This window comes from Acanthamoeba castellanii (assembly GCF_000313135.1).
Source record: "Acanthamoeba castellanii str. Neff unplaced genomic scaffold scf7180000084608, whole genome shotgun sequence".
NCBI classification, from domain to species: Eukaryota; Discosea; order Longamoebia; family Acanthamoebidae; genus Acanthamoeba; species Acanthamoeba castellanii.
In genome coordinates, this window is record NW_004457669.1 from 66,875 (window position 1) to 85,233 (window position 18,359).

Consider the following 18,359-nt stretch of genomic DNA (forward strand, 5'->3'; position numbering starts at 1 on the left):
CCACTTTTCAATTAATAATAATACAACCCAAACACAAACACCGAACAACAAGGAAGGAGCAAGAAGAGGGAGAAGAAGAAAAAGGATGGCCAGCAGCGGTGGTGGTGAGGCGGGGGCGACGTCGGCGACGAACCGGGAAGCCGCAGCTTCGCCACGCCTGCGCGGCGACTCGATTACAGATGAGGACCCGTGGATAGCCAACAAACGATTTGATGTCATCGAAGGGGGAGGCGGGCGACAACAAGATGACGAAAAAGGTGGAGGGGGGCGGGGCTTGCCCGCCGTGCTGTCGCCCCGCTTCCTCAAACGGAGCAAGCGGTCGGACACGGCCGGCAATGCCAGCCGCGAGAGGGACAAGGCCCTGGTCGCCGCCCTAATCGACAGAGAGAAGGGAAAGAGCAAAAAGAAGGGCTCGGTGGGGTCGGCGGACGACCTCGCCTCACCCAACCACCCGATACTCTCTGACGAACCCAAGGTTGGTCCAGTTCCCTCCCTTTCGTCTTCGTCTTCGTTCTTCGCCCCCCCCCCGTTTCTTTTTTTCGTTTTCGTTCTTTGGCTTCGCTTTGTTTCTCGCAGAGCTTGTTTGTAGCGGTCTGCTGAGCGCTCTTGCGTCGTTAGAGGCTTCGTTCTATTGTTTTGCTTTGCCACACGGTCGTTCTGATGGTCTGGTGGTGGGCTGTGATGGCGGTGGTGGTGCAGAGTCCGAGGGGCAGGGCGCGAGGCCAGCTGCTGCGTTCGTTCTCGCAGACGGCGCTGGTCGACTCACGCAACAAGTCAGAGCTCGGGAAGCGCGAACGCCTCAAGAAGAGCGGCGAGGTGAGCACCGCCGCTGCGGCGGCAGGCGCGGCACGCAGCCCGCGCAGCGACTCTGCCGCGCGCACGGCCGCCGCCGCCGCAGCCTCCCATACTGCGCAGGGGCTGCAGCTCAACAAGAGCGCGCCGCGTTTCCACTCGTTCAGCCAGCAGGAGAAGAAGGAGTTCGAGCAGAAGATCAAGGGCAGCAACATCCAGTTCTTTCGCAACACCAAGAAGAGCAAGAAGGGACCCATCTACCGCAACGTGCTCGAGGACGCCGACCAGGCCCTTCCCTGGCCGACCGAGATCGACGCCGGCATCGAAGAAGTGGCGGACGCCGAGGCCGAGGTGTCGGACGATGATGACGTCATCAGCGAGCGGCGCGCGAAGCTGCGACGTGGATCGGACTCGAGCGACCCGGGCAGCAGTGACTGCGACGACACGTCACCGAGGCCCAAGCGGAAGATCACGAGCAGCACCAGCCCGCCGGTGCCGACCTCGCCCAAGGCCTCGTATCTGACGCCGGAGCAGCTCAAGGAAATGGTGCGCGAGCGCAAGCTGGAGATCAAGCGCGAGCGGGAGCGCGAGAAGCGCGAGGAGAAGGAGAAGGCCAAGCGCGAGAAGGAGGAGCTCAAACAGAAGAAGCAGGCGGCGGTCAAGCGGACCAACAGCCGCGATGACCAGCCGTTCCCGGGCATCTCGCTGGCCAACGACAAGGTCAAGTCCCTGCTCGAGCGCGAGTCGTCTGAGTCGGCCGCCGGTAGCGCTGACGAGGACCGGCCCACGACCCCGCGGCGACCTAGCCAGGCGGCCGAGGAGTACATGGAGAGCCCGCGCAGCGTACCGCCGCCGCTCACGCTCTCCCAGGCGGGCGCCGTGGCCGTGCGGGCGGGCGCTGGAACATCGCCGTCGACCTCGGACCTATGCGCTGTTCATTCGTCGCCAGCATCGCCACGCGTCGTTGTGTCCGACTCGCCGCAGAAGGCGGCGGCTGAGGAGGAGGAGCAGCACAGGAAGAAGCTGGAGCAGGCGCGACAACAGAAGGAGCAGCAGCACCAGAAAGAGCAGGAGCAGCGCGAGAAGCAGCTGAAGCTGGAGGCGGAGCGACGCAAGAAGTACAAGAAGCAGATCTCCATCCATCTGGGCATGTCCAAGCAGCAGGTACCAATTCGCATGGTTTTGGCTCCGACGTGCAAACTAACTCCTATTCATCGTTATTGTTGTCGTCGTCACAGAGGCGCAGCCGGTCGTTCTCGGACTTGACCCACTACTTCACCGACCAACCGGACGACGCCAAAGCGCAAGGGCGGAAGAAGGACAAGAAAGAGAAGAAGGAGAAGAAGGAAAAGAAAGAGAAAAAGGACAAGAAGGAAAAGAAGGACAAACACGCCGCCATCAGCAGCAAGGACGCGCCCAGCAGGCCGCTCGTGCCCGAGGTCACGGTGACAGAATCCACCGTCACTGGCTCGAACCCGAGGGACGCACCAGCTGTCGTGCTCCCGCGCATCGCTGTCGCGACGGGCCAGGACCGGGAGCAGGAGCTGCGCGAGATCCGGGAGATGCTCAGTTTCCGCACGAAGAAGAAGGACGAGCCCTCGTCGTCGACCGCCGCCCAGCAAGCAGCGGCCGAGTATATAACCTTCTCTCTCCCGCTCCAAGATCATCGATTTAGCTCCGAGTTCGCTAACTTCTGTGTTTGTGTGGTTCAGTCCCGTCGACCGTAAGTCTGCACGGGAGCGCAAGAAGACGCTCTATCGGTACCGTCACTCTCGTTGGACTATTTTGTATTGTGTTGGTTTTGCGGTGGGCTAACGTGTGGTTGGGGCGACACCGCTCGCAGGTCCAACTCCGAGCAGCACCTGAAGCTGTTGACGGCCAAGATCCCCTCAATGCTCCTGCAGGAGAAGATCAGCGGCGGAAAGGGACTGAAGTCTCAAGTACGGCTTCACCTAACCCCCCCCCCAATGTGCCCCTTGTACTCATTCACGTCGTGTCGTGTGTCGTGTCGTGTGCGTTGTGTTACAGATTGTGCTGAGCAGGCCTGAGCGGGAGTTGATCGATCGCCAAGTGGACATTGCTGAGAAGATGGATGAAATGAACCGAGGCAAGAACGGCTCTCGCGTACGCAAGCGAGGGGACAAGGTGGCAAAGGACCGACTGCGGGCGAATGCTATCGGCGCCGGCGGGGACAGCGACAGCGACGATGACGGAGAAAGCGAAGAGGAAAGCGACAACGAAAAGAACGAAGAGGAGCAGAAGAACGAAGGCCAGGTGTTCGTGCAAGTGCAGCGCGGGCCGGTGTTTGGAATGACGCTCGATGAGGTGATGCGGCTCCAGCAGTCGTCTACGTCACCGCCCACCTCGCCTCAGCCCTCGCCGTCGCTCACGTCGCCCCTGTCGGGCTCGCCCATGTCCTGCTCGCCGCCGGGGTCGCCGCTGGGCATGTCCGCGTCGATGTCGTCGGTAAACACCGCCGCGGCCGTACATTTCACTCTCTCCAAGGACGAGGCCAGGCTGCCCGTGGTACTCACCGGTACGCTCCTTTCTCTCGCTCGTTCGGAGCTAAACTATGAGCGTCGGACTTGGGCTGAGCCACACACACACACACACACACACACACACATGCATGCGCAGCGCTGGCGAATGGAATACTCGAGCTGGGCGGAACGCAGATGACGGGGCTCTTCAGGGTGCCGGGAAAGAAGTCAACAATGGACGTCATCCGAGATCGACTCAATTCTGGCATTTACCAATTCGAAGAGGGTGCGCCACCCCAATCAGATTGTGGTCGTGGCCACGCACACGCACTCATCTTGGCCCATTCCATCAATTCTTTATTGCAGGCACGTGCCCGCACGATTTGGCTTCGCTGATGAAGGAGTGGCTCAAGTCCATCACCCCGCCACTCATCCCTCTCGAGCTCTAGTACCTCTCCCCCCAATTTTCGCACTTCGTTCCTCTCTCTCTCTCTCTCTCCTCTTCTTGCTTTGTCTCCGCGACTGATGGCCATCCCCCCCTCCAAACCCACAGTGATCGGTGCGTGGAGGTGTCGGGCCGTCCCAACGACTGCGTGGAGGTGATCGAAAAGTCCCTGCCCGATCTTAACAAACGCATCGTACGCTACGCCCTCCCCGCATCGGCCGAGCGTTGTTGCTAAACTGTTGCATTGATCGACACGCGGGTGCAGATCAAGTATGTGGTGCGGTTCCTGCAACAACAGATCCTCTCCCCCGAAGTCCAGCGCGCAACGCGAATGGACATCCGCTCCATCGCAACCGTACCTTCTCCTCTCACTAAATCCCCTGTGGTGCTCCACTCACTCATTTTTTTAATGTCCGATTTGTTTGTTCTGTTTTCGCGGGGGCGAATAGGCGTTCGCGCCGTGTTTCCTGGACAACCCGCTCCTTTCGATGGAAGAACTGGTCAAGAATATTCAGGTAACCTATCACACCCCATATATGGGGGGTGTTAAGAGCGCCTAATATATATAATGACCCAATGGCGTGTGTGAACGAACGTGCAGGCGCACATCAAGTTCATGGTGAACCTGCTGATGCTGCTCAACGTCAACGTGGGGAAGATATCGTCCAACGCTGTTCCCGTCCGCAAGCTCAAGGACGGAAACGACGGCGGCTCCGCTTCTCCCAGCAACGAGGAGGCCGAGGCCGCCGCCAAGGAGGTAAACTTTACATTCCAGATGTTTACGCCACCGCACACGCACACGCACCACCGCACTCGACGACACACACACCACCGCACACGCACACGCACGCACACGCACACGCACGCACCACCGCACACGCACACGCACATGAGCTCACGCGGTTCCGTTTCGATGGGTGGTTTGCAAGAGCAGTCGGAGGGTTCGCGGATCATCCCCAAGATGGTGAATGACCGCTTCAAGAAGTGGCAGGAGCGCTCCAAGACCAAGGGCAGCGCATCGGCTCGGGTGACCAGAGGCGAGCGGAAACGAAGCATCGAAAAGAGAGAGTGAGCGTGAGAGCCCAACGCGAACGACACCATCACCAACCCTCTTACCAAGCAAGCACGGCACGGAGGGCATTCGCTTGCTTGCACAATCGCCAGGATTGATATTAGCAGATGTAGCATACACATATTGTTATGATGATAATTAAATAATAAATAGAAATAGAAATTAAAAAAATAATATGCGTAAATATGTTATAATATAATAGATTACAGCGTATGAAGCAGAGGGTGGGGCCGAGCGTGAGAGCAGCTTTTGGTGACCTGCTGGCGGGTCGAGCGGGCTTCTTCGTGGTGGCCGAAGATGGCAGCATCGTGCCGCAGAGTGCATTCGAGTCACGCCCCCGCTTGATCTTCCCAGGTACCCCCCCACGCCACTACTGCCTTTTTGTTCTCTTCTTTGCCACAACAAGGCTGACCCTGCTTCCCGCTGGCGCCACCACCAAGGCTCCTTTAATCCTCTGCACGAGGGCCATCTCGCCCTTGCTCGCGTGCGTGTCTCATCTTCATGATGCAAGCCTAGAAGCTGATCTTGTTCTTGCTGACATGACCGGGGGGGGGCGCACCTTTAGGTGGCCGAGGAGGTGTGCCGGCCCAGCAAGCCGCTCCTGTTCGAGATCACCGCCATCAACGCCGACAAGCCGCCGCTCCCCGTGGAGACCATCGAGGAGCGCGTTCGACAGTTCAGGGGCCGTTGGCCTGTCGCCATCACCACCAGCCCCACGTGCGTCTCACCTTCTCTTGCAATTGTACCACGCACGCACACACCACACATCTCATACACACATGACACGCACGACACAACACGCACTCACACCACGACGCACGACACACATGACACGCACGACACACACCACGTATGATGGTACCAGGTTTTTCGAGAAGGCGCGGTTCTTTCCGGGCTCGACGTTCATCATCGGCATGGTACATGCTGCACACCACTGCCTGGGCCAGTTGGCGGCGTTCGCTCACCACACAGCCATGTGATCGGGTGGTGTGCGTTGTGTGTGTGTGTATATGTGTGTTGGGCCAGGACACGGCGGTGAGAGTGCTGCAGCCCAGGTTCTACGACAACAGCGAGGAGAAGATGAAGGTCGGCTTTCGCGAGTTCCACCAGACACTGCACTGTGACTTCATGGTCGCCGGCCGCACGGTGCGCTTCGCTTTCCGATCGAAATTGTTCTGTGTGGCTGTGAGCTCACGATCGAGTGCGAGCTTAGGTGGGCAGCGGCAGCTTCATGGAGCCCGAGCAGCTGGAGGTGGACGACGAACTGCGGCCGTGCTTCGCGCAGCTCATCTCCAGCGATCGCTTCCGGCACGACATCAGCTCGACGCAGATCCGGGAGGCCAAGCTCAGAACACAACAAAGTGCGGGCTGCGACCAACGCACATGACGAGGCTTGTAGAGCGAGAGTAGGTTAAGTCCCAGGCAGGGGGCGGTGGTGTATTGATAAGTGGGTGCGATGATACGAGAACAACACAATACGAGGTGCCGCCCGCCCGGTGGGTGGGTGTCTGCGCCGACCGTGTCTATGGTAGGGTCGACGGGCGCAGGCGGGCTGGCGATCAGGCGTAGTTGCGGTCGCAGCTGACCACGCACTGCTGGCCGGCGGGGCACACTGCGCCGGCGGGACGGTACACGCCCTGCACACATGCCCAAGCGCGCCACTCACCCGTGTCAGTCATTCCTCCTCACCAACAGGTGTGGCCTGGGCCAAGCAGTCAACACGTACCGAGGAGTTGGGGTAGCACCGGCCGACGTCGGCGTAGAAGATCACGCTGGCGATCGAGATCGGGTAACAGCCCTAGTGATGGATCGTGGCGGTGGTTACAATGTGAACCATTGCACTATGCAACCACGCAACAACGAGAGCCAAGGTGGTCCGTCGCACCTGAGCGTCACGGTACGAGGGCACGTTGTCGACCAGCACCCGGGGGCAGCAGCCGTTGACGTCGCTGAAGAAGCCGTTGGCGCACAGGCGCGCACCACCCTGCTGCTCGGCCACGACGATCGCCATGTCCGGGCACTCGGGCTCGCACACGCGGTCGGCCGGACACACCGCACCGGCGCTCCTGTACACTCCCTGTGTGTGCGTGTTGGTTAGCCCTGCTGCTGGGTGGTGCGGTGTGCGGGTGTGGACGCACAGCCGAGCTGGGGTAGCAGCCGCCGGCATCGGCGTAGAAGGCGACGCCGCTGATGATACGCGGGAAGCAGCCCTGGGCGTCGGCGTAGAAGGGGACCGAGTTGACCACGACGGGGCAGCAGCCGCGCTGGTCGGGGAAGAAGTCCGAGCCGGGGCACCTCTGGCCCATGGCCGCGCTGGCGGCGCAGAGCACAACGAAGAAGCAGAGAGCAAAGCGGTTCATGTTGGTGTTGTGTTGGTGGTGTTGGACTTGTAGTCTTGTTGTTAGCTGCTGTTCAAGTGTTGAAGATGAGGTGAAGAAAAGCCGATGCCGAGCTCTGGTTTATGTAGTGAGCCCTGGCCAATCAGAGAAAGGGCTCTGTTGGGATAAAGCGCCTGGTGGGCGATTGGAAAGGTTCACGAGATGCTCGCCATGGGGGGCGGGGTGCAGGAACGCCAGCCCAGCACCTCCACCGCCACACCAGCGAAGTTCCGCTGGTCGACGCCACCACAACATGAATTGTAGAAAGTGGGGCGGGCGAAGGTTCAATACCTGTGGTTAGCTGTGTTATGTACATGATGCTAAGTACACCACTCATCGTCGACCTGCCACACGCCCAACAACAATGTAAGACAACAAGCAACTGATGTGTTTGTCGAGTATGTATGTTGTATGTAAATGTTATGTAGAGCTGTACATAAACAGAGATGATCAAGACTGTCCGTTTCGTCAGTCGGCAAAGTTGCGCGGCGCAGAGGGAGGGTAGGTGGTGGGTAGGACGGACTTGCCTCCGTGGTGGTGGTGGTTGAGGCGTCGCGACCAGTACACGAAGCCGAACACCGCGCCCACGACCACCACCATAAATAGCAGGTTGAACGACGTCCTGCACGTGAACACACCACACACACACAACACCGTAACGCAAAGTTACAGCGCCGTGTGCGCGGAGGTGACGAAAGCGCGGGCAGGTGGGTGACCTGTTGAAGCTGAGTCCATATCCCCTGTGGGTGTCGTAGTAGAGTGACGACCGCGCACCGGCCTCCATGCAAAACTCGTTCAGCTGCTTCTCGTCGGTCAGCGAGCCTGCAACGTTCGGGCCACACCCCGCAGAGCATGAGTGTTTTATGTCGCGTGTGTCACATGTGTGCGTGTGTGTCGTGTGTGTGGTGTGTGTGTGTGTGTGTGTGACCTGTGTAGAGGTAGGAAAAGGTGGTGGTGTCTACGCCAGCCTCCGCTGCCCACGTTTCAGTGATCACCGTCTCTGCAGCAGTTGAAATGATCAAACACAACACACCGCACACACGCACGCACAGCGAACGTAAGCCGGCCGAGAGGGGGATGAGGCTCATCGCTCGAGTTGCGCTGTATCAAGGGCGTACCGCTAAGATCGACCGGGGAGAAGACGACCAGGGCGGGCAGGGCCTCGATTCGGTACGTGGTCTTCCACGAGGGAACGAAGTCCGCGCCTCGCACGAACCCAAACAACGCCGAATCCTTCCACCTGTCTCACCGCACACACCGCACACGCACCACCGCACACACACGGCTCCACAACAATGAGTGGCGCACGACAGAGCGGTGGAGTGACGGCGTTATGGACGTACGTGAGCGCGAGAGAGACGAACTGAACCGGGGCCTCGTGGTTGTCGAGATCGGTCGGGCTGGCGAAGTAGACGATGCGCGGGAGCGCGGCGGCTTCGTTCTTTTCGGCCAGGAAGCGCGGCAGGGCGACGCTGGGCGAGGTGAGCGTGACGTAGGAGTGGTTCAGGTTGGTCAGCACAAACTGCACCACGCTGCGCTGGTCGTTGCGCCCCTTGTAGTGCAGCGGGTGCTCCTTGTCCCGACCGAACAGGAACACGCTGGGCACGCCCTTGATGTCGTAGTTGGGTGTCATCTTCCTGTGCTTCGTCACGTCCACCTGTCGCACCCAACCAGTGGTCAGCACACCGCACACACGGCACGCACACGGCACACTGCACACACCGCACGCACGGCACACGACGCGAGTAGGTGGTGGGAGGCTGTGCCTGGCCGACGGGCATGATGGACTGGAGGTCGTTGGCGATCTTCTCGAGTTCGGGCGCGAAGGCCGTGCAGTGCCCGCAGTAGGGCGAGTAAAACTCCACCAGTATCGGACCCTCCCGTTGCAGCACCAGCTACAACCCCACAAAGATGATCATCATCATGAGAATTGACGAAATGATACAGATTATAATGCTGCGCATCACCTCCTTTCAATAATGCTGATTTAATACATCCATCAGAGGTGCCAACGTACTGCGTTGAAATTGTCATCAGTGAGCGCGATGAGATTGCTGCCGGTAGCGGAGGCGTTGATGAGCCCCGCTAGCAGCAGCGTACAGAGGACCACCAACGCCGTTTCCTTCGCCCTCATCACGATGCACCTTGGCGACACTGCAATACCAACGATCACGACAGAACGAAATAGTATTTCTTTTCTTCTGTTTGTGGTACCGAGCTGCGCAGGAGCTCGCGCCGACAAGACAATGGCACGTCTCTCTTCTTTCACGAGTCGGGAACCTCGTGATCGTCATCATCGGGCGTGAGCACCAGGTCGAGCGTGCGGTCATGAGGCAGCGTGGGAATGTCCTCCTCGAGCTGCTCCGTAAATCCCAAACCGACTGGCAGCAGACACAAAGCAACACACATCAGCTCATTGTTGTGTGTGTTGTGTGTGTGTGTGTTGTGCGTGTGCACGTGTGCGTGACGAGGACGCAGGGAATACCCAAGTGTGGTCGTGGGCGGTTGTGCTGCTCTGCGATTCGCTCGGCGTGCGCAATGTAGCGGTCGTAGTAGCCCTTGCCCTTACCCAGCCGTTGCCCACTTCGAGAGAAGGCGAGCCCCGGCACAAGGATCAGATCCAGCTTGCCTCCCTCCGCCGCTACACACACACACACACACAGGTAGCGTGAGAATGATGGTTGGTAGCAGCGCAGGCACCAAGGGCAGCCGGGCAGCGCTGTACCTTCGGTACGGTGCTTGATACTGTCTGCTGGAGGTTCGAGGATGCCCCAGTTGTTGTGGCACTCGAAAGTGTTGAGGTCCTCGAGCGACGCCACGCTCAGCATCTTCATCTCTCCTTCCTCCGTGTGCGGAACATAGCACACCATGCCTGGTTGAGAGAGGATGTGCTCGACAATGGGCCGGGTGTCGATCTCCCCGGGCACGCTCAGATAGACAGCGACATGCTTGCTGCCCTTGAAGAGCGGCAGAGCGCGCAAACGGTCCCACACGCGCTGGGCTGCACGAGATGCAAGATTTCGAGCATCAATGAGCGCATGCACTTATGCAGGAGAGCAAGCGCCACATGCATGGCATGCCTAAAGGCCAGAGGGGAAGACATACACTGAGTGTGCTGTGCATCGGGGGCGAGGGTGCCGAGACGCTTGCGGACGGCGCGGCGTAGGCCGGATTTGAGATGCATCACCTGCTCTACCGATACGCTGTTACCCCAACGTTGATGTGCCATCGCTCTCGTGCTGTGCAGCAGCAGCGTGCGTTCGGTAGGTGATGTGGTGGCGCATCTCCACGGAAGGGTAACAAAGAAGTGTTTATTCATTTTCTCTTGGCTTGGTATGCGGAAAATGCGAATTGAATTCAGTAAAAAATTTGCCTTGTACGTTGTCCATCGATTGGCAAGCCCTCAATCATCACAAACAAAAGAAGCAAACCATGGCGCTGTCGAGCGGTGATGCGAGGAAGCGATTCGAGGCCGAGAACAAGATCGCGACCGAAGACCCTGACCACATCTACAAGTACGATGAGGCCAAGCACCAGGGCTGGACCAGCCAGCGTTTGTGGCAGAAAGAGTACCTACTGCCTGCCCTTTCTTTCTTCAGCATGACCTTGCGCGTGCCGCCCACTTGTCAGCGACGCTCAACCTCAATTTACTTGTAATGCTTGCATCAACGCTCATTTCTAATTTATGTACATTTTCCAGCCCCAACTACTTCAAGAAGGTCAAGATCTCTGCCGTTGCGTTGCTCAAGATGGTACGCACACAATCTCGAAGCAAATGGACCTGCCTCCCGCGTGCGCCGACATTTTGTTTGGAATCGATGTAGGTGATGCACGCGCGGTCGGGCGGCAAGCTCGAAGTGATGGGCTTGATGCAGGGCAAGATCGACGGCGATACCATGATCGTGATGGATTCGTTCGCCCTGCCCGTCGAGGGCACCGAGACGCGAGTCAACGCGCAGGTGGAGGCCTATGAGTACATGGTCAGCTACCTCGAGCTCATCGGGCAGGCCGGTCGTCTGGAGAACGCCATCGGTTGGTACCACAGCCACCCCGGCTACGGCTGCTGGCTCTCCGGTATCGACGTCGGCACGCAGATGCTCAACCAGCAGTACCAGGAGCCTTGGCTCGCCGTCGTCGTACGTGTCATTCCTCTCTCGTCTTGGCTCTCGCATGTGTGGTTGAGACCCTCCTGACCGACGTTTGATCGCGATGTAGATCGATCCCACCCGCACCATCTCCGCTGGCAAGGTCGAGCTGGGCGCCTTCAGGACGTACCCCGAGGACTACAAGGCCCCCGATGAGGCCCCGTCCGAGTACCAGACCATTCCCATCTCCAAGGTACCGTCTCCACTTCTTTCTAGCTCGAGGCACACCGAGAACGTCCGCCACTTTGAGGCTCACTCTGTGTGTGGGCCTATACAGATCGAGGATTTTGGTGTGCACTGTAAACAATACTACCCGCTCGAGGTCTCGTACTTCAAGTCGTCGCTCGACTCGCAGCTGCTCGACCTCCTGTGGAACAAGTACTGGGTCAACACCCTCTCCTCCTCGCCTCTTCTTGCCGTACGTCCTCTCTACCCTTCATTCGTGCAGTTGTGTGTGTTGGTGACTTACGGTTGTTGGCGGCGAGCAGAACCGTGACTACTTTGCTGGAGCGATCCACGATCTGTCGGAGAAGCTGGAGCAGGCGGAGACGCAGCTGTCACACAGCGGGCGCATGGGCGGCTACCTGGCGCCGGAGAAGAAGAAGGAGGAGTCGCAGCTGGCCAAGCTCACCAAGGACTCGACCAAGACGACGATCGAGCAGGTGCACGGGCTCATGGCCCAGGTCATGAAGGACATCCTCTTCAACATCAACAAGTCCGAGACCTCGTCCTCCTCTTCCTCTTCTCAGTGAGTAGGGTGACTCTCACCAGGCACACCATTTGCACATGTGATGAACAAGAGAGACCTTCCTGTGAACACCCAATACATGAACTCCCTGCACATGGCCCAGTTGTTGTTTCCTTCCACACACACGAGAGTGGGGCGCTCTCAGTCAAAACTCCTCGAGTACTTCTTGATCTCGTACGTGAGGGTTGGGTCGGGCACAAGGTTCTTGGACAGGTCCTGGTGGTGTTTGGTGTTTTGTGTGGAGGTGAGAAAGCTTCTGAACGAGTGAATGAACGCCTCCCACCTGTCTGTGTACCTTGTGGTAGGTCTTGACGATATCCGAAAAGCTCTTGTACAGAACCGCCAGCTCCATCAGCACACGCCGCAGGATCTCCGCACTAGAAGCGCACACGCATATGCACCACGCATCACCACCACCACCACCACCACACCACACACACACACACAGTATGAAAATCAGTGGTGAGGAGGGTGGGGGGGAATGGCAGTGTTCGGTTGTATCGTACCCCTTGATGAAGTTGGAGAAGTTCATGACCTCACCGGACAGCTGGACGAACACGGCCTTCCACGTGGCACCAAAGTCCTCGATCAACTTCTCGCACATGTCTGCGCAAAACAGGCGGAGGAAGAAATGATGAGGAGGAGAGTCAGGCCACATGTCACATGTGCCGTCGACACAGAGCGGCGTTGGGTCGGTTGGTGGGTGGGGGTGGCTGTACCCTTGTCGACGTTGATCTCGCGCGGCGAGGCCGTCTGCGCTAGCTTGGCCTTGACGGTCTCCACGAATTTGATCATGCGGCCGTAGTGGTGCGTCAGCTCTTGGTCGACGAACGAAGTAATTTGCTCGTCGCACTGTCGTGTGTCAAGCACTCCTCGCGTGAGTCACACACACACGACACACACACGACACACACACGACACAATAATAATAATAAACACAGCGAGGGCGGAGGGATACCAGAGCAGAGAATTTGATGACCTCCTCGGACTGGATGTTGAACTCGTGCAAAACTTTGAGGATCAGGTCGTAGTTGTTGATCAGGAACACGGTCTGGTTCTTCTTCGAGCTGTGAAGGGTGGCCATCCGCGTCTGCAGAGAAAGATAAGCTTTTGTTTGCTTCTTCTTCTTCTTCTTCTTCTTCTTCAGCTCGAGTAAGTTGAGGGACAGCGCGTACCAACAGATCGCCCATGGCTCGCCGAAGCCCCGCGCAGGCCTCGGCCACGCCGCCCATCTGCCACCACTCGGCCTCCACGCCATCAAAGATGACACACCTCGTGGCCGAGAACTCGGCAAAGCGCAGCGTGATGTAGTGTGGATGGGTCGTCTGGACGTTGAGCCGAGGGATCGGCGCCGAAATCTGCGCCGTTCGTCGTGCGTGCGTGCGTTGAGAACAAAAGTGAAGTGTGAGCTGCGAACAGCAAAAGAAAAGATGGTGCTGGGCGCCAGTACCAGACTGTCGGTGTTCATGGCGAGGATGGTCGCCAGTCGCTCCTGCAGCTGCAGCCGACTGCCCACAAAGTACTTCTCAAGATGCTGAAAGAAAGAAAGAAGGAAAGAAAAAAAGGAAAGGAAAAATGGTCGTGAGTCGACCCTGCGCTTCTACGAGACGACGCGATGGTGAGCGCTGCGACGTACGATGATGGTGAGCTTTCGATTCTTCGACATCAGGTTCGTGAACTGGTGGGCCATCCTGACCATCAGCATCACTGGGCGCGTGCGACGAATTCGAATGAGCGCGAGCCAGGAGAAACGAAACAGCAATCATTGGCGGATGCGGCGGCGGAGAAGGTGGGCGTACGTCCAACGGCGTCGTAGGAGTTGAGAAGGTGGGTGGCGAGGTGCTCGGAGAAGAGGATCAGCGACTTGCCGAAAATCTCGTCAAACAATTCCTCCCTCGACAGAACGCCTGTCCATTCATGAAGGGGTGTAAGGCTGAAGCTAAGAAAGAACACAAAAACTCATAATAATAACTCATAATAACGCTTTCATTATTTTTGTGATATAATAATTTTATTAAAGAATTATATTTAATAATAATAATAATGATAAATAATTAGGAGGGTACCGGATGAGCTGCCGCGAGCAGGGTTGGAGTGGGCCACCAGAGAGGGCGGGAGAGACGGAGGGGCCACGGGGGTGGCGGTGTGGGCCTGCCCGAAGAAGTCCGACTGGAAGGCTGCATACAGAATTGCAGGTCCGCTTGTTAGCACACGCACGCATGATCAACGGCTACGCCAAGGACGGGAAGGTTTTGGGTGTGAGCTTACCGCACTCGTGGGTGATTGTGTCGAGCAGCAGGTGGTGGTAGCTGCGGTACAGCTCTTCGAAGATGATCTTTTGGTTCGTTTGCAGAGCGACGTGAGGCACCTGTCGGAATCGCGAAAGTACACGAAAGAAAAAAAGTCAAAAAAAGAGGGGAAAAATGCACGCACACGCACCGCACACGCATCACCGCACACAAATGGTGGAAGGCATACGATTGAGGGAGAGTCGATCTGCTGAAGAATTTGCGCCCGATCACCCAACGAGAAGACGTTGACCTGCTGCTTGATGTCCACCTTGGCGCTTGACCCCAACCAACCGGACGCTGTGGGTAAATAATATTGAACCAATATTCCAAATATTAAGAACTGAAAAAAAAAGAATAAAGAAGAAGAGAGCGCTCGTACTCTTGCGCTGTTCTTCCGGGACGCCGATGAGATCGCCCCTCTTGGCGGTGCTGTATGCCAACTTGGCGAGGGCCTGGATGTAGTTCTTGAAGTGGGCCGTGAAGATCTTGGACATCGTGTCGGCGTAGTTCCTGCTCACCTGTGGATCCACCGGGGCAAGCAACAGTGAGAACAAGCGCATTGGGGAGAGAGAGATAAGCGGCTGCAGTCGGTGGTCACGGACCTCAAGGGCGACGTCGGGCGCATAGGTGGCGATGAAGTGGAAAAGGTATTTGTACTTGACGAGCGTGCTCTGCTGCATGATTTGTACATTCTGCGCGACAGAGTCCAAAAACAAAAATACAAAAATAATAAAAACAAAAGGTTCGTGTGAGCCTCAAGCGCGCCCGCAAACGTTCGAAACCGAGCAGGGGAGGGCTTACCGTGTTTGGCTTGCGCAGTGCGTAGATTCGCTGCAGCAGGAAGTCGCGTATCTTCGCCACGGCCTGGAGGCAGGAGATGAGGAGGAAAAGAACGTGTCCGTCAATCACTCGATTGTAATTTGTTAGCCGGTCGTTGGTGGGTTGGAGGTCAAGTAAGTTTACCTTGACTCTGAGGCTCTCTAGGTGCGGCGACATCTCCTTGAACGCGACCACTTGGCTATGGTCAGCAGACGCGGCGTATTCCATCTTTTCGTTGAGCTTGGTCAGGTAGGCGATGTAGGCTTCGTTCACCTCGGTGGCGCAGATGTTGCTGAAAGGTCGAAGCGCTGATCAGTACGGCAGGTCGTGTCGACTTCATAATTGATCATAAAGGCCACCTATGGTGGACGAGACTTACTTGACCAAGTTCTTGGGCAGCATGATGTCCTCGATGAACGCCGACAGCTTCGTCTCTACAGCCTATTATTATGATATTCGAACATTCAGATGTTAGCGCCACACGCAACTCTAGATAGCTGTTGCCCTCCATGTCCATACCTTTCGGTTGCGCAGCTTCACGCTCATGGAGGAGGACTGCTCCTGTAGGTACTTGATCTCCTCCGAGATGTTGCCCAGGTCGGCCTGGAATCCGCTCAGCATGCTCTCCATCCTGTTGACACGGAAATGGCACACAACTCTTGGTAATGATTGACAATAATAAAATGAATGGTTCATTGGGCCAGGCGCACCTCTGCAGTACTTCATCGCACGTGCTGATCGTCGAGAGGAGCGTCAAGAAGTTCTTGGACTCGGCGATGTAGTCCTCCACCGACTCTCGCTCCTTTGGGCGTGAGTGAACGAACGCGCAAAAGTAAGCAGTCGACCCAATGGACTCGGCGTGTGCACTCGGCGGTGGTGTCAAGCCGGTACCGTCTTGTAGAGCTCCGCCTCGGTCTGAGCGGTGTATTCGCGAAGGTTGACGCCTTGGTTGAGTGCCTCTTTGACGCGCTCGTCCTGCACCAAGGTTGCACAAGATTGCGCGTGTGAGTGCAAGGTGTGTGTAGGTGGGAGGGTGAGAAGGGGGTATGTTGGCCGTACCTGCTGGAACTTGTCGATCAACTCTGTGCACAGTTATTGGGACCACAAAGCACACAGCGCACGTTAGGGACACTGCGTGGTGCAGCTGTGCAGCGAAAGAACGAACACGAACCATCAATCTCTTCGAAGTCAAACTCGTCGTTGGTGAGGTCCAGCCCTCTGTCCAACTCTTCCAGCTGCACGTCGTATGCGATTAATAAAACGATTTGTGCACAGGGATGTGCGGTAGCAGTTTCTTTGGAAACGTGCAAGGCAGGAAGAGGTCGTACGCATTCTTCAATGGTGTCGGTGCCTAGCACATGGTCCACCTGGCTCTTGGTGCGAGGCCGCCTGGCCCGCCCCCCGTGGCCTGTCGATTGGGTTGGCGAATTTCTGCCCGGCTGTGACCCACCACCGTTAGATGCCCCGTGACCCAGAAGGCTGTCTCGTTTCTTGAGATCTTCTGCCGAGAGCTTTTCCTGGACCCCTCCTTCCAATCTCTTGCGTTCCATCATGCCCAATGCACAATTCAAAAGCAATGTTCAGGAAATTCATTTTCCTTTTTCTTTTGTCGCTAGTCGCTGCACCGCATCGTGCAATGGAGGCGTGGTTGTTGCAAGGTCGTGGGCAATGCTCGTCAAGTACATGCTCGTGGGGTGAAGTCAAAACGACGGATCGAACTCGCACCTTAGTCCGGGCTACCACTTACACCACCGTCCCACCAAGTTCCACTGCCAGCACATGCGCACAGTAAAGAGACCCGCTGGATTCCACCGAGGGTGGGTGATGGCTCCATCGAGGCGGAAGGTGCGATCGCCTGTCTCGCACAGTTCAGCCGATGGTAGCCAGCGCCCGTCTCGCATAAAAGAGCCGCTTCGAGCTACTGTGCTCGTAGGCCACCCCTCACCTTGGCCAGCTGCGTGAATGTCGGCTGGAAGTAAGCCACTAGGACACAGAACCAAAGAGAGATGGTGGCATTGCTGTAAAGGCCCTTTTCAAAGCAATCGGGATCCTGGCCATAAGGCACCACGGCGACCTGGTGCTCGGCGACACCGTCACTGATTTCCCGTCGACACCGGCAAAAAACCCTTGGCGTGCAATCGATACTTGCTTCTGTCATTGAATTACTGCATCGCCTTCGCTTTACGGGTACGCACCATAACACAGATCGGGACTTTAAGTTGTTCGCAGCCGCTTCTGGTGTTAAATTCTCATTGCTTCTTTAATTGCAATAAATCCATTTTATTTATTAATTTGGATCTCTCTTCGCCAATTCTTAGGAAATGGCGGATCGATCGAAGAAGAAGGAGCATAAGAAAGGCAAAGACAAAAAGCAAGGCTCAGCCACCAAGTTGGGCCTTGTCTTTGGCCGGCGATTGGAGGAGGTAATCGAAATGCAGAATAATGGCAACTACGTGCCCAACATCGTGCGCGACACCATCATCTGGCTGGAGGCCAACGGAGGTTCGCCACTCCCCTCTGATCCTATCTTTTCTGTTTTCCAACACATTTGAAACCGTGTAGCGTCGTGGGCGACAACGGCTTTGCTGCAGCATTTTTTCTCACATCTTTTCTGGTCCACGCCCTGCACGCGTGTGCGATGGCACTCTCGTGCGCGGTCAACACAACAGCAATCAATGAAGAGGGATTGTTCCGCGTGCCGGGTCAGATGACCATCATCGAGAACCTCAAGAAAGAATACGACACACGTACATACATGCCTCTTCCATTCAGCTCGCAATGGTTCACCTGTCTCATGCTCTCGTTCGGCACCAAGGTGGTACTGGCACTCTGGACGGCATCACCGATGTTGCGTCGGTGGCGGGCCTTCTGAAGCTCTACCTGCGCGAGCTGCCCGAACCTCTTCTCGTCTTCCGATTCTACTCCACATTTGTCAAGATCGCAAGTGCGTACCACAGGAGCCACCTGCAGCGTAGTTGGTGATTGAGCTCACCACGTATGGTCTCGCAGAGAATCCCGAGGCCGAGTCACGCCTCCGCAATCTGCGCATCCTGGTCAATGGTTTGCCTGAAGCCAACAAGGCGACTGTGTTCTATCTACTCCAGTTCCTCTCGAAGGTCGTCGCCAATGAGAAAGTGAACAGGCACGTACATTACGTTATCTTATCTTCTCCTTTCCGGTAGATCACAT

The 18,359-nt window shown here is 57.0% G+C and overlaps 8 protein-coding genes across 8 annotated transcripts; 4 read left to right on the forward strand and 4 right to left on the reverse strand.

Annotated features, from left to right (window-relative positions):
- Positions 1-85: 85 nt before the first annotated feature.
- ACA1_074710 (RhoGAP domain containing protein) lies at positions 86-4,789 on the forward strand (the record flags this gene model as incomplete). The annotated part of the gene is made up of 13 exons (XM_004353380.1): positions 86-475; positions 700-1,956; positions 2,031-2,425; positions 2,505-2,552; positions 2,636-2,732; positions 2,821-3,328; positions 3,430-3,558; positions 3,639-3,720; positions 3,826-3,910; positions 3,983-4,072; positions 4,167-4,232; positions 4,319-4,474; positions 4,652-4,789. 13 exons carry the CDS (start codon positions 86-88, stop codon positions 4,787-4,789), a joined length of 3,441 nt encoding a protein of 1,146 aa, XP_004353432.1.
- Positions 4,790-5,001: 212 nt separating this feature from the next.
- Positions 5,002-6,176, forward strand: ACA1_074720 (cytidylyltransferase domain containing protein; the record flags this gene model as incomplete). The annotated part of the gene is made up of 6 exons (XM_004353381.1): positions 5,002-5,143; positions 5,230-5,273; positions 5,355-5,506; positions 5,655-5,706; positions 5,816-5,935; positions 6,003-6,176. The coding sequence occupies 6 exons, from the start codon at positions 5,002-5,004 to the stop codon at positions 6,174-6,176; spliced, it is 684 nt and encodes a 227-aa protein (XP_004353433.1).
- A 172-nt stretch (positions 6,177-6,348) lies between these two features.
- ACA1_074730 (uncharacterized protein) lies at positions 6,349-7,149 on the reverse strand (the record flags this gene model as incomplete). The annotated part of the gene is made up of 4 exons (XM_004353382.1): positions 6,349-6,426; positions 6,516-6,587; positions 6,675-6,866; positions 6,928-7,149. 4 exons carry the CDS (start codon positions 7,147-7,149, stop codon positions 6,349-6,351), a joined length of 564 nt encoding a protein of 187 aa, XP_004353434.1.
- Positions 7,150-7,635: 486 nt separating this feature from the next.
- Positions 7,636-9,301, reverse strand: ACA1_074740 (thioredoxin domain containing protein; the record flags this gene model as incomplete). The annotated part of the gene is made up of 7 exons (XM_004353383.1): positions 7,636-7,789; positions 7,884-7,989; positions 8,096-8,167; positions 8,286-8,407; positions 8,511-8,824; positions 8,904-9,062; positions 9,185-9,301. 7 exons carry the CDS (start codon positions 9,299-9,301, stop codon positions 7,636-7,638), a joined length of 1,044 nt encoding a protein of 347 aa, XP_004353435.1.
- Positions 9,302-9,432: 131 nt separating this feature from the next.
- On the reverse strand, positions 9,433-10,001 carry ACA1_074750 (5formyltetrahydrofolate cyclo-ligase subfamily protein; the record flags this gene model as incomplete). Its single annotated transcript, XM_004353384.1, has 3 exons — positions 9,433-9,548; positions 9,653-9,808; positions 9,893-10,001. 3 exons carry the CDS (start codon positions 9,999-10,001, stop codon positions 9,433-9,435), a joined length of 381 nt encoding a protein of 126 aa, XP_004353436.1.
- A 598-nt stretch (positions 10,002-10,599) lies between these two features.
- ACA1_074760 (signalosome complex protein) lies at positions 10,600-12,064 on the forward strand (the record flags this gene model as incomplete). The annotated part of the gene is made up of 6 exons (XM_004353385.1): positions 10,600-10,736; positions 10,868-10,919; positions 10,992-11,303; positions 11,383-11,505; positions 11,590-11,730; positions 11,801-12,064. 6 exons carry the CDS (start codon positions 10,600-10,602, stop codon positions 12,062-12,064), a joined length of 1,029 nt encoding a protein of 342 aa, XP_004353437.1.
- A 137-nt stretch (positions 12,065-12,201) lies between these two features.
- ACA1_074770 (Vps52 / Sac2 family protein) lies at positions 12,202-16,723 on the reverse strand (the record flags this gene model as incomplete). Its single annotated transcript, XM_004353386.1, has 23 exons — positions 12,202-12,276; positions 12,356-12,437; positions 12,567-12,666; positions 12,780-12,912; positions 13,019-13,150; positions 13,236-13,418; positions 13,511-13,594; positions 13,697-13,767; positions 13,860-13,967; positions 14,127-14,237; positions 14,329-14,428; positions 14,539-14,648; positions 14,731-14,869; positions 14,954-15,043; positions 15,153-15,215; positions 15,315-15,462; positions 15,550-15,611; positions 15,690-15,801; positions 15,881-15,972; positions 16,062-16,145; positions 16,230-16,252; positions 16,342-16,405; positions 16,499-16,723. The coding sequence occupies 23 exons, from the start codon at positions 16,721-16,723 to the stop codon at positions 12,202-12,204; spliced, it is 2,391 nt and encodes a 796-aa protein (XP_004353438.1).
- Positions 16,724-17,602: 879 nt separating this feature from the next.
- Positions 17,603-18,352, forward strand: ACA1_074780 (RhoGAP domain containing protein; the record flags this gene model as incomplete). The annotated part of the gene is made up of 4 exons (XM_004353387.1): positions 17,603-17,672; positions 17,840-17,917; positions 17,986-18,114; positions 18,180-18,352. 4 exons carry the CDS (start codon positions 17,603-17,605, stop codon positions 18,350-18,352), a joined length of 450 nt encoding a protein of 149 aa, XP_004353439.1.
- Between the last annotated feature and the right edge of the window lie 7 nt (positions 18,353-18,359).